The 12,836-nt window shown below is 33.1% G+C and overlaps 1 protein-coding gene across 1 annotated transcript in view; it reads left to right on the top strand.

Annotated features, from left to right (window-relative positions):
• LOC145667491 (uncharacterized) overlaps positions 1-12,326 on the top strand; it is a 129,415-nt gene extending 117,089 nt beyond the window's left edge. Inside the window, exons 4-5 of the mRNA XM_081734968.1 lie at positions 12,088-12,224; positions 12,317-12,326. Of these exons, the coding sequence (XP_081591094.1) occupies positions 12,088-12,224; positions 12,317-12,326 (147 nt within the window). The remainder of the gene's footprint in view (positions 1-12,087; positions 12,225-12,316) is intronic.
• The last annotated feature ends 510 nt before the right edge of the window (positions 12,327-12,836 follow it).

Genomic DNA, 12,836 nt, shown 5'->3' with positions numbered 1-12,836 from the left:
ATATTTAATTTTTAATATGAAAATTAGCATATCTATTTTCCTCTTCCTCATCCAATTTCCTTAAATCCTTCCATAGTGGTATTCTACGTCAAGAATTCTATTTCTTGTCCAAGTTGCGAGTTTCTATCTTAATCCGTTTGGTGCAGTCGTTGATCAGCCATTTCCTCACAACAAATTCTTTTAGATAGAGAGATTAATAAAAAGAATAATCCACAATTCTTTGAGTTGTGTAAAACGATAACACTTTCAGAAAAATAATTAGATTGCAGAAATTGCGAAAAGTTTCAGTTAATGGCAACTATTTCATTCTTTCTAGACTTGGCCATATAGTTTATTTGTTAGGGATGCGACAGGATTTCTTTTTGATATGCCTAACGTGATTATATAAGTAATAGTAGTAGAAAAATGATCGATCTCGCTCATATGAGAACAACTCAGAAGCCCATGGGAAATCGAACACCTTGAACCGTCCACCAACTGTCTTTTACGACCTCCATTTTAGGGGTGTATTTGTTCCCTTTTATGATAACTTTTTAGGGGGTGTACTCGTTCTTTTCTATGAAGGGGGTGGATTCGTTCCCTTTTCCATCCCTTATAGCACATAGAGACTACGAACACATAGCAGATCAGATAATACATAAGACTACGTAACATAGCAGGGATGTATTCGTTTCCAACCCTTATTTTAACACAGCAGAAATTACATAAGACTACGAACACACTGAATGAAAAATCGAACACCTTGAACCGTCCACCAACGGTCTTTTACGACCTCCATTTTAGGGGGTGTACTCGTTCTCTTTTATGAGCATATTTTTCACCCCTATTTTAACATAACAGAAATAACACACAATGAGCACATTATAGCAAAGACTACCAACATAGTAAGGGGTATACTCGTTTAGGGGATATATTCGTTCTCTATTTTAATATAGCAGAAATTACATAAGACTACGAACACACTGAATGGGAAATCGAACACCCTGAAATAGGAGTGTATTCGTTCCCTTTTATGACCACTTTTTGGGAGTGTGCACTTCTCTCAACCCATATGTTAACATAGAAGAAATTACACAGAGACTATGAACATAGCAGATCGATAACACATTTTCCAACCGCCTACTTAACATAGCACATATTACATAATATAGCAGAGCTAATAAAAGAGTATGGCTTATTTTTCAACCCCTAGTTTAACATAGCAGGAATTACACAGAGACTAAGAACGCAGCGCTCCTATGTAACTTAGCAAAGACTACAAACATAATAAGGGGTGTACTCGTTCTCTTGTATAACCAATTTTGTCCTATTTGATCATAGCACATATTACAGAAGGCTATATAACATAGCAAAGCTAATAAAAAAGTATGGCTTATTATCAACCCCTAATTTAACATAACAATTCGTTCCCTTTTATGAGCCTATCTTAGGGGTGTACTCGTTCTCTTTTAAGAGCACATTTCTCAACCTCTTTTTAACAGCAGAAATTACATAAGACTATGCAAAAAAAGCAGAGCTACCAAAACAAAATAAATGAAATGAAATCTTTAAGTGATACATCGCACGATTATGCCGGTTAGGCTAAAAGAGAAGGTGATAATGAAAAATGAGTGAAATGAAGAAAGTGGAAGGAAACGGGAGAACCCCTAGAAAGCCCACGAGCACGGTATTTGAGCTATCAAAAGAGTATGGCTATCTTTCAACCCCTATTTTAACACTTCGTTCCCTTTTATGATCCCATTTTACGGATGTATTCGTTCTCTTTTTATCAGCATTTTTTCAACCCTTATTTTAACATAGAAGAAATCACACGGAGTATGGTTTATTTTCCAACCCCTATTTTAACATACCAGAAATTACATAACACTATGTAGCATAACAGAGTATGCTTATTTTTCAACCCCTATTTTAACATAGCAAAAAATTACATACGACTATGAGCGTTCGCTTGTTATGGTCAATTTGTCAACCCTTATTTTAACATAGCAGAAATTACAAACAGACTACGAATACCTATTTTAACAGCACTAATCTGTAATAAGGGGGATGTACTCGTTCCCTTTCATCAACCCCTGTGTTACAAAACATTTGACAATTACTGCATGTCCAAAAAGAACTAAGCATCGTGGTCAAAACCAGAATAACTCGTAAACGGAGCAACATATTGAGGTGATGTTTCCACATTTAGTAATAGGTCATCAACTACTATATGTCCCAAAAGTACTGACCATCGAGGTCAAAGGTCAAATATTTAAACCAGAATAAATCGTAAACGGAGCTACATATTGAGGTGCTGTTTCCACATTTAGTAATAGGTCATCAACTTCTACATGTCACAAAATACTGACCATCGAGGTCAAAGGTCAAATATTTAAACTCGAATAACCTGTAAACGGAGCAACGGATAAATTTGTGTGACCTATTCAATTTTGTACTAAAGAGAAAAAAGTGAAGAAGTAATAAATTTGAGTGGCTTAAAAAACAGTATTTTAAGTACCTCAGAATTTCTGTACCTTTTTGGGTATTAAAATAAACGAAAAAATGAATTTGGATGCAGTATTCAAACTAACCAGAAAAGGCAAAAAAAGAACCATTTTGTACTATTTAAACAAACGAAAGGATAAATTTTGAGTGAGTTTTTCAATTTTGTAGCAAGAAGAAGAAAAGCGAAGAAGAACCATTTTTTAACTAACTCAGAATTTCATATAATTTTGTAATACTCAAATAAACGAAGAAATAAGTTTGGGTGGAGTATTTAGTTTTGTAGGAACCAGAAAAAGGTGAAAAAGGACCATTCTAACTAGCTCAGTTTTTCTGTACAATTTTGTACTACTAAAAGCAACGAAGAAATTAATTTGGGTAATCTATTTTATTTTTGTACCAATCAGAATAAAATCAAAGAAGGGCCATTTTAACTAGTTCAGCATTTTATACCTTTTTGTGCTATTCAAATAATAGAGGGAATAAATTTGAGTGGTCTATTTTATTTTTGTACCAATCAGAAGAAAAGCAAAGAAGAACTATTTTTTAACTAACTCAGAATTTCATATCATTTTGTAATACTCAAATAAATTAAGAAATAAATTTGGATGGAGTATTTAGCTTTGTAGGAACCAGAAAAAAGTGAAGAAGGTCCATTTTAACTAACTCAATATTTCTGTATAATTTTGTACAACTCAAATGAACGAAGTAATAAATTTGGTTAATCTATTTTACTTTTGTACCACTCAGAAGAAAATCAAAGAATGGTCAATTTAACTAACGCAGAATTTTATATCATTTTGTAATACTGAAATAAACGAAGAGATAGATTTGGATGGAGTATTTAGTTTTGTACAAAGCAGAAAAAAGGAAAGAATTACATTTTGTGCTAATAAAGAAACAAAGAAATAAATTTGTGCTGACCAAAAAAGGCGAAGAAGAATCATTTTAACAAGCTCAGCATTTTACACCTTTTTGTGCCATTTAATAAATAAATAAACATATTGGGGTGTCCTATTTCCTTTTGTACCAACGAGAAGAAAGCGAAGAAAAACCACTTTTAACTGGCTTAGAATTTTATACCTTATCGTAATATTTAAACAAACGATTGGATACATTTGTACCAAACAGAAAAAGCAAACAAATACTATTTAACTAACTAATAATTTTTGTGCTACACAAAGAACGGAATAAATTTGTACTAACCAGAAAAACCGAAGAAAGACCATTTGTAAATCATCTTGTACTATTTAAATAAACAAAGAGATAAATTGAATGACCTATCCAATTTTGTACAAATGAGAAATACCATTTAACTAGCTCAGAATGTCTATACTTTTTGTACTATTTAAACAAATAAGGCAATATATTTGTACTAACCAGAAAAGCGAAGAAATTTCATTTTAACTAACTCAAAATATTATATCATTTTGTAATACTCAAATAGAGGAAGGAATAAATTTGAGTGACCTATTCAATTTTGTAGCAAGCAGAAAAAGGAAAGAATTAACATTTTGTACTAATCAAATAAAAGAAGGAATAGATTTGGGCGGCCTATTTAGTTTTGTACCAACCATGAAAAAAGCGAAGAATATCCATTTTAACTAGCTCAATATATCTGTACCATTTTAACTAACGCAAACAAACAAAAGAACAAATTTGAGTGGCTTAAGCAAAGCAGGTCAATGTTAACTAGCTCTGCATTTTGTACCTTTTTGTGCTATTCAAATAAACGAAGGACTAAGTTTGAGTGACTTGCTTAATTTTGTACCAAGCAGAAAAACTGATGAATGAATAAATTTTGTATGCTTCTTTATATTTGTATTAACAATTAACATGCGGAAAAGGTCTATTTTAAATAGCTCATTATTTATGTACATTTTGTACTAAAATAAACGAAGGAATAAATTTTGATGGTTTACTTTCTGTACTAACGATAAAAAACAAAGAAGGACCCTCTTCTACTACTCAAACAAACGAAGGAATAAATTTGAGTGACCTAGTCAATTTTGTACCAACGAGAAATGCCAATTTAATTAGCTCAGAATTTCTATGCCGAGAAATGATAAGTTAACTAGCTGAGAATTTCTATACCTTTTTGTGCTATTCAAATAAACAAAGGAATAAGTTTTTACTAACGAGAAAAAACAAAGAAGGACCATTTTAACTAACTCAAAATTTTATATCATTTTGTAGTAATCAAATAAACGAACGAATAAATTTGTGTTACCTTCTGAGTTTTGTAGCAAGCAGAAAGATCCCCTTTTAATTTTGTACCAACCAGGAAAAAAGCGAAGAAGGTCCATTCTAACAAGCTCAATATTTCTATATAATTTTGTGCAACTCATAAAATTTGGGTGGTGTATTTTATTTTTGTAACAATCAGAAGAAAAGTAAAAAAGGTACATTTTAAGTAGCTCAGGATTTTATACATTTCTGAGGGATTAAAATAAACGAGTGTTTCATTTAGTTGTGGTGCTACATTTTGTGTATCTTTGTGTCACCCAGAGAAAAGACCACTTTAAAGTAGCATTGCCTCTCCCGTCACGTAAAAATATGCATTATATAAGCAGCTTTTCCTAATTAGACTGCACTAAAATTACACTAAAATAATGTTAATAGCCGATTGTCTTCCAAACTAGTAAGGTGCCCTGTGTTATATAAAAACAAATTTGGCAGGCCTTAGGACCCTCACTATATTAGCAATACAAATGTTAGGTAACGCATTCTGAACGTTCCTTTTTTATTTCATTTAAAGTGAAATTATATTGAGAAGCTTAAATATCTGCAGCAACAGAAAGAATAATTCAGCAGTCTTTATGGATGGTACGCAACATGGAACATTGAAAACTTTTCTTTTCCTTGATGAGCTGATTCTTACTTTGATATGATCTCTTCTTCTTCTGGCTTTGCTTCTGCTTTTTCCTCTATCAGCACGGTGATTCAAAATGACCAAGCATGCTGTTTCTTATTTTCTATTATTGTCACGATTCGTCGTCCTTCATCATTTTTCTTTAGTACGTCTTCATCCCGTAATAATACCAATTGCTATGGAGTATGTTCTACAGAATTAAGTTATAATTGATATATGGCGCAACTCTCTTCTGTAACCAAGGGCAGCACTGGTTTGTTAGAACGTACGTTCAAATATTTAGTTAGTGACCGGGAAACTTTGGTCTTTAGCGTGCCATTAGCATTTAATAATCCTATACTAAGTGTAAGACCTAATTCGCTAAACACACGTCAATACCCATATAACTATTCAGGGTGCGAATTACCGGGGGGGATGAGGGGGATTTTCCCCCTCAATCACATTTTGTTCCCCCCCAAAGAAGTTAGCTGAAGTATCCCCACCGGGGATGCTCGCTTTCCCCCTCAAACTATGCTTAGTATAACTCCAAATTTCACTGATTTTTGTTATTTCCTGTAAATTTAATCTTCTAGCTGTATTTCGAAATGATCGATGTAAACTGTTCAGTTTTGGTCATTTCTACTTACCACCTAATTACCCACTATTTTCAACGTTGTTTAGTAGAACTATATTATTATGGCTACGGTTGTTACTTGCAACTGTACCTTCGTACCCTTCAGTTCGTCATCGTTTGTGAATTTGAATGTACTAATTGCGTATAACAAAGCCACATATAGATTTATAAATGTTCTTAGCGGTTGGCCAAGAAGAAGTAAACAAATAGCTTCTTCTACCATACTTGGCGAAGTTCGGATATGTCATATTCATCCTCTATATTTGTATCAATTATCATCTTATTTTAATTTTTGTTATAACATGTTATTTCATTTTCCAGTGTACTTTTTGTTAGCACATGGTCTTCATTCCCTAGTAGGTTGTGTATGCAACTCAAAAGTTGCATTTAATTTGTGATTATTAGCATAGTAATCACTGCTTTTACAGTTTACGGAAATGAACTTTTGAAACTGTACTCAAAATCTGAGATATAGGTATTCTCTCGTAAGTATATGTTAACGTACACGCTGGGGGATACGCTCCTAGTGAGCAGACATGTTAATGAAGGTGATTTTTAGGTGAATAAGCGAATAATTCAAGATTTGTTTCAGCATTTGTTAATACGACTGGTTCTCCGTGTCATTGTCCGTGTCTGTATAAGCATTTCAACTGGAGCGGGTTTTTTTAAAGTTAACCCTTCGTTTTTCCATCTTTTCGCTGTATAGTGTGCTGTCCACGCAATTAATGTTGTCTGAAAAACTTCAGTGTGATGTTTTACTTTATTTGAATAACGTAGCCCATAGTGAATCAACTCATCTTCAACCTAACAGTAAAGTAATTTTTAAGTGTTGACTTTCCGTGCCCATCACGGAATCGATATTTGGAGAAAAAAAGTCGTGATGAGCACAGCTTTAGCGGGAAGTAGAAGCACAAGCTCGAAATTTGAATTGAGAGATTTTAAATATTTGGCCTTCGATTTGACCTTGATGTGAGAAATCGGGACCAGCAACAATCCATTTCTTATCTGATAGGCTAATATCTAGATTTTCTTAAAAAAAAAAAGTCCGGTTTAACTGATAATTTTAGTGGTTTTCACAAGACTGAAGTAGGTTTCTTTTCGCAACCTGTATGTATTAATGCAAAGTGGAAGCTTTCAATATGAGTGGAAAAATTAACATATGCTTGTGATCATGGCTATCGCTCGAGCCAAATTATTCACTAAATAAACCTTAGAGAGCTACGGGGACAAGAGTGAGTACAACATTAAAACACGTTCAGAAAGGTTTAGTGGGGTGTGTGTATATGTGCATAGTTATTGTCGGTAGATTTATTAAATTAATAAATCTCTTATTTATTACACATGCCACACACACACACATACACACACACACACACACACACACATATATATATATATATATATATATATATATATATATATATATGGAGGGTAAGGCATTTATTGTCTCATTTTGAAATTTGAACCTTCAGACTATGTCCTTTGGCCTAATTTTATCCCCCCCAATATAGGTTATCTAATTCGCACACTGTAACTATTACTTAGTAACGGGAGAGGCAATTAAAAATTTATTTGGCAATGCTACTTTAAAGTGGCCTTTTCTCTGGGTGACAAAAATACACAAAATGTTGCACCACAACTAAATGAACCACTCGTTTATTTTAATCCCACAGAAAGGTATAAAATGCTGAGCTAGTTAAAATGTACCTTCTTTACTTTTCTTCTGATTGTTACAAAAATAAAATAGACCACCCAAATTTATTTGAGTAACACAAAATAGTACAGAAATATTGAGCTTGTTACAATGGACCTTCTTCGCTTTCTTTTTCGTGGTTAGTATAAAACTAAAAGAGGTTTTTCTGCTTGCTACAAAACTGAATAGGTCACACAAATTTATTCCTTCGTTTATTTGATTACTACAAAATGATATAATATTCTGAGTTAGTTAAAATGATCCTTCTTCGTTTTCTCTCGTTAGCGTAAACTTAGACATTGACATTTTTGAATTTTACGTCCCACAATTATGCCGGCTAAGCTAAAGGTGATGATGACAAATGAATGAAAATGGTGGAAGGAAGAAAGTGGGTGGAAACGGGAGATCCCGAGGAAACCCACGCACATGGTGTTTCTCCACCACAAAGTTCACTTGGCGAGGGCAGGGGTTGAACCCTGGACCCCAACCACCAGAGGTGAACGCTCTAGCACTGAGCCACCGTGGCTCACTATTGTAAACTTATTCCTTCGTTTATTTGAATAACACAAAAAGGTATAGAAATTCTGAGCTAATTAAATTGGCATTTCTCGTGGTACAAAATTGACTAGGTCACTCAAATTTATTCCTTTGTTTGTTTGAGTAGTAGAAAATGGTCCTCCTTTGTTTTTTCTCGTTAGTAAAGAAAGTAAACCATCAAAATTTATTCCTTCGTTTATTTTAGTACAAAATGTACATAAATAATGAGCTATTTAAAATAGACCTTCTCCGCTTGTTTTCTTGTTAATACAGAAGTAAAAAGCATACAAAATTTATTCATTTATCAATTTTTCTGCTTGGTACAAAATTAAACAAGTCACTCAAATTTAGTCCTTCGTTTATTTGAATAGCACAAAAAGGTACAAAATGCTGAGCTAGTTAACATTGACCTTCTTTGCATGAGCCAATCAAATTTGTTCTTTTGTTTGTTTGTGTTAGTTATAATGGTACAGATATATTGAGCTACTTAAAATGGGCATTCTTCGCTTTTTTCGTCGTTGGTACAAAACTAAATAGGCCGCCCAAATCTATTCCTTCTTTTATTTGATTAGTACAAAATGTTAATTCTTTCCTTTTTCTGCTTGCTACAAAACTGAATAGGTCACTCAAATTTATTCCTTCCTCTATTTAAGTATTACAAAATGATATAATATTTTGAGTTAGTTAAAATGAAACTTCTTCGCTTTTCTGGTTAGTACAAATATATTGCCTTATTTGTTTAAATAGTACAAAAAGTATAGACATTCTGAGCTAGTTAAATGGCATTTCTCATTTGTACAAAATTGGATAGGTCATTCAATTTATCTCTTTGTTTATTTAAATAGTACAAGATGATTTACAAATGGTCTTTCTTCGGTTTTTCTGGTTAGTACAAATTTATTCCGTTCTTTGTGTAGCACAAAAATTATTAGTTAGTTAAATAGTATTTGTTTAATTTTTCTGTTTGGTACAAATGTATAACTTCGTTTGTTTAAATACAAACGGAAATAGGACACCCCAATATATTTATTTATTTATTAAGTGGCACAAAAAGGTGTAAAATTCTGAGCTTGTTAAAATGATTCTTCTTCGCCTTTTCTGGTCAGCACAAATTTATTTCTTTGTTTCTTTATTAGCACAAAATGTAATTCTTTCCTTTTTCTGCTTTGTACAAAACTAAATACTCCATCCAAATCTATCTCTTCGTTTATTTCAGTATTACAAAATGATATAAAATTCTGTGTTAGTTAAAGTGACTCTTCTTTGATTTTCTTCTGATTGGTACAAAAATAAAGTAGACTAACCAAATTTATACTTTCGTTCATTTGAGTAGTACAAAATTATACAGAAAAATTGAGTTAGTTAAAATTGACCTTCTTCACTTTTTTCTGGTTCCTACAAAACTAAATACTCCATCCAAATTTATTTCTTAATTTATTTGAGTATTACAAAATGATATGAAATTCTGAGTTAGTTAAAAAATAGTTCTTCTTTGCTTTTCTTCTGATTGGTACAAAAATAAAATAGACCACTCAAATTTATTCCCTCTATTATTTGAATAACACAAAAAGGTATAAAATGCTGAATTAGTTAAAACGGCCCTTCTTTGATTTTATTCTGATTGGTACAAAAATAAAATGGATTACCCAAATTAATTCCTTCGTTGCTTTTAGTAGTACAAAATTGTACAGAAATATTGAGCTAGTTAGAATGGTCCTTTTTCACCTTTTTCTGGTTCCTACAAAACTAAATACTCCATCCAAACTTATTTCTTTGTTTATTTGAGTATTACGAAATTATTTGAAATTCTGAGTTAGTTAAAAAATGGTTCTTCTTCGCTTTTCTTCTTCTTGCTACAAAATTGAAAAACTCACTCAAAATTTATCCTTTCGTTTGTTTAAATAGTACAAAATGGTTCTTTTTTGCCTTTTCCGGTTAGTTTGAATACTGCATCCAAATTCATTTTTTCGTTTATTTTAATACCCAAAAAGGTACAGAAATTCTGAGGTACTTAAAATACTGTTTTTTAAGCCTCTCAAATTTATTACTTCTTCACTTTTTTCTCTTTAGTACAAAATTGAATAGGTCACACAAATTTATCCGTTGCTCCGTTTACAAGTTATTCGAGTTTAAATATTTGACCTTTGACCTCGATGGTCAGTATTTTGTGACATGTAGAAGTTGATGACCTATTACTAAATGTGGAAACAGCACCTCAATATGTAGCTCCGTTTACGATTTATTCTGGTTTAAATATTTGACCTTTGACCTCGATGGTCAGTACTTTTGGGACATATAGTAGTTGATGACCTATTACTAAATGTGGAAACAGCACCTCAATATGTTGCTCCGTTTACGAGTTATTCTGGTTTTGACCACGATGCTTAGTTCTTTTTGGACATGCAGTAATTGTCAAATGTTTTGTTACACAGGGGTTGATGAAAGGGAACGAGTACATCCCCCTTATTACAGATTAGTGCTGTTAAATAGGTATTCGTAGTCTGTTTGTAATTTCTGCTATGTTAAAATAAGGGTTGACAAATTGACCATAACAAGCGAACGCTCATAGTCGTATGTAATTTTTTGCTATGTTAAAATAGGGGTTGAAAAATAAGCATACTCTGTTATGCTACATAGTGTTATGTAATTTCTGGTATGTTAAAATAGGGGTTGGAAAATAAACCATACTCCGTGTGATTTCTTCTATGTTAAAATAAGGGTTGAAAAAATGCTGATAAAAAGAGAACGAATACATCCGTAAAATGGGATCATAAAAGGGAACGAAGTGTTAAAATAGGGGTTGAAAGATAGCCATACTCTTTTGATAGCTCAAATACCGTGCTCGTGGGCTTTCTAGGGGTTCTCCCGTTTCCTTCCACTTTCTTCATTTCACTCATTTTTCATTATCACCTTCTCTTTTAGCCTAACCGGCATAATCGTGCGATGTAACACTTAAAGATTTCATTTCATTTATTTTGTTTTGGTAGCTCTGCTTTTTTTGCATAGTCTTATGTAATTTCTGCTGTTAAAAAGAGGTTGAGAAATGTGCTCTTAAAAGAGAACGAATACACCCCTAAGATAGGCTCATAAAAGGGAACGAATTGTTATGTTAAATTAGGGGTTGATAATAAGCCATACTTTTTTATTAGCTTTGCTATGTTATATAGCCTTTTGTAATATGTGCTATGATCAAATAGGACAAAATTGGTTATACAAGAGAACGAGTACACCCCTTATTATGTTTGTAGTCTTTGCTAAGTTACATAGGAGCGCTGCGTTCTTAGTCTCTGTGTAATTCCTGCTATGTTAAACTAGGGGTTGAAAAATAAGCCATACTCTTTTATTAGCTCTGCTATATTATGTAATATGTGCTATGTTAAGTAGGCGGTTGGAAAATGTGTTATCGATCTGCTATGTTCATAGTCTCTGTGTAATTTCTTCTATGTTAACATATGGGTTGAGAGAAGTGCACACTCCCAAAAAGTGGTCATAAAAGGGAACGAATACCCTCCTATTTCAGGGTGTTCGATTTCCCATTCAGTGTGTTCGTAGTCTTATGTAATTTCTGCTATGTTAAAATAGAGAACGAATATATCCCCTAAACGAGTATACCCCTTACTATGTTGGTAGTCTTTGCTATAATGTGCTCATTGTGTGCTATTTCTGTTATGTTAAAATAGGGGTGAAAAATATGCTCATAAAAGAGAACGAGTACACCCCTAAAATGGAGGTCGTAAAAGACCGTTGGTGGACGGTTCAAGGTGTTCGATTTCCCATGGGCTCCTGAGTTGTTCTCATATGAGCCAGATCGATCATTTTTCTACTACTAGTAATAATATTTAATTACTTATTTCATTATTTACATTAATTAATTAATTTATTTATTTATAGATGGAGATCGAAAAAGCGATAGATGCCTTGGAACATCAGAAGCAGATGCTGGCAGACGATATGGACACCTACTTAGACTATGCTTTTAACCTTCAAACGTATTATCTGTACATAGTCTTCGGGGTGCCCATTGACTGGTATGTATGTTCGAAATGTTTTCCTACATTTTTACACTCACATGTTATATCTCTTAATGTTCATTAATACATACTGTGCTGTTTCCGTGCAGTGGTCCATAAGGTTTCTTTTCAGACTTCCACATTGAAAATTCATTGGGTTGTCTTTTTTAATTCGCACATGAGGTCCAGTGCGTGTGCAGTGTATATATATTTTGTCTTGCATTTAGAACAAGTCACAGTCTGTCACCTCTCCTCTTATTGTGGAAAACTTCCTCCGCTACATAACACTCATATTACAAAATATTTTCCCATTCCAACGTCAACTTATACTAGATCATGTTATTGCAGCAGCCTCCGCTATATTTCAAGTTAACTTATATGCTACATATTCTGGACCATACGTTCATTTCCATATTGCTCCACGAGACACAACAGTTTAACTACGTAATTTTGTGTATGAATATGGCTCTTACACTTCTTTTTCTGAACATTCGTTCTTTAGCGCAACACCGAATATTTGAGCAGTTACTGTTGGAGGAAAATATCGATTTATTTGTACTAAATGAGACTGCACTCAAACCTGGTACTCATGTCCGATTTCCTCGATATCAATTTCTTCGCCGCGATTAC

This window comes from Thermobia domestica, chromosome 13, assembly GCF_964235325.1.
Source record: "Thermobia domestica chromosome 13, izTheDome1.hap1.1, whole genome shotgun sequence".
NCBI classification, from domain to species: domain Eukaryota; kingdom Metazoa; phylum Arthropoda; class Insecta; order Zygentoma; family Lepismatidae; genus Thermobia; species Thermobia domestica.
This window is presented reverse-complemented; position numbering and strand designations above follow the sequence as displayed.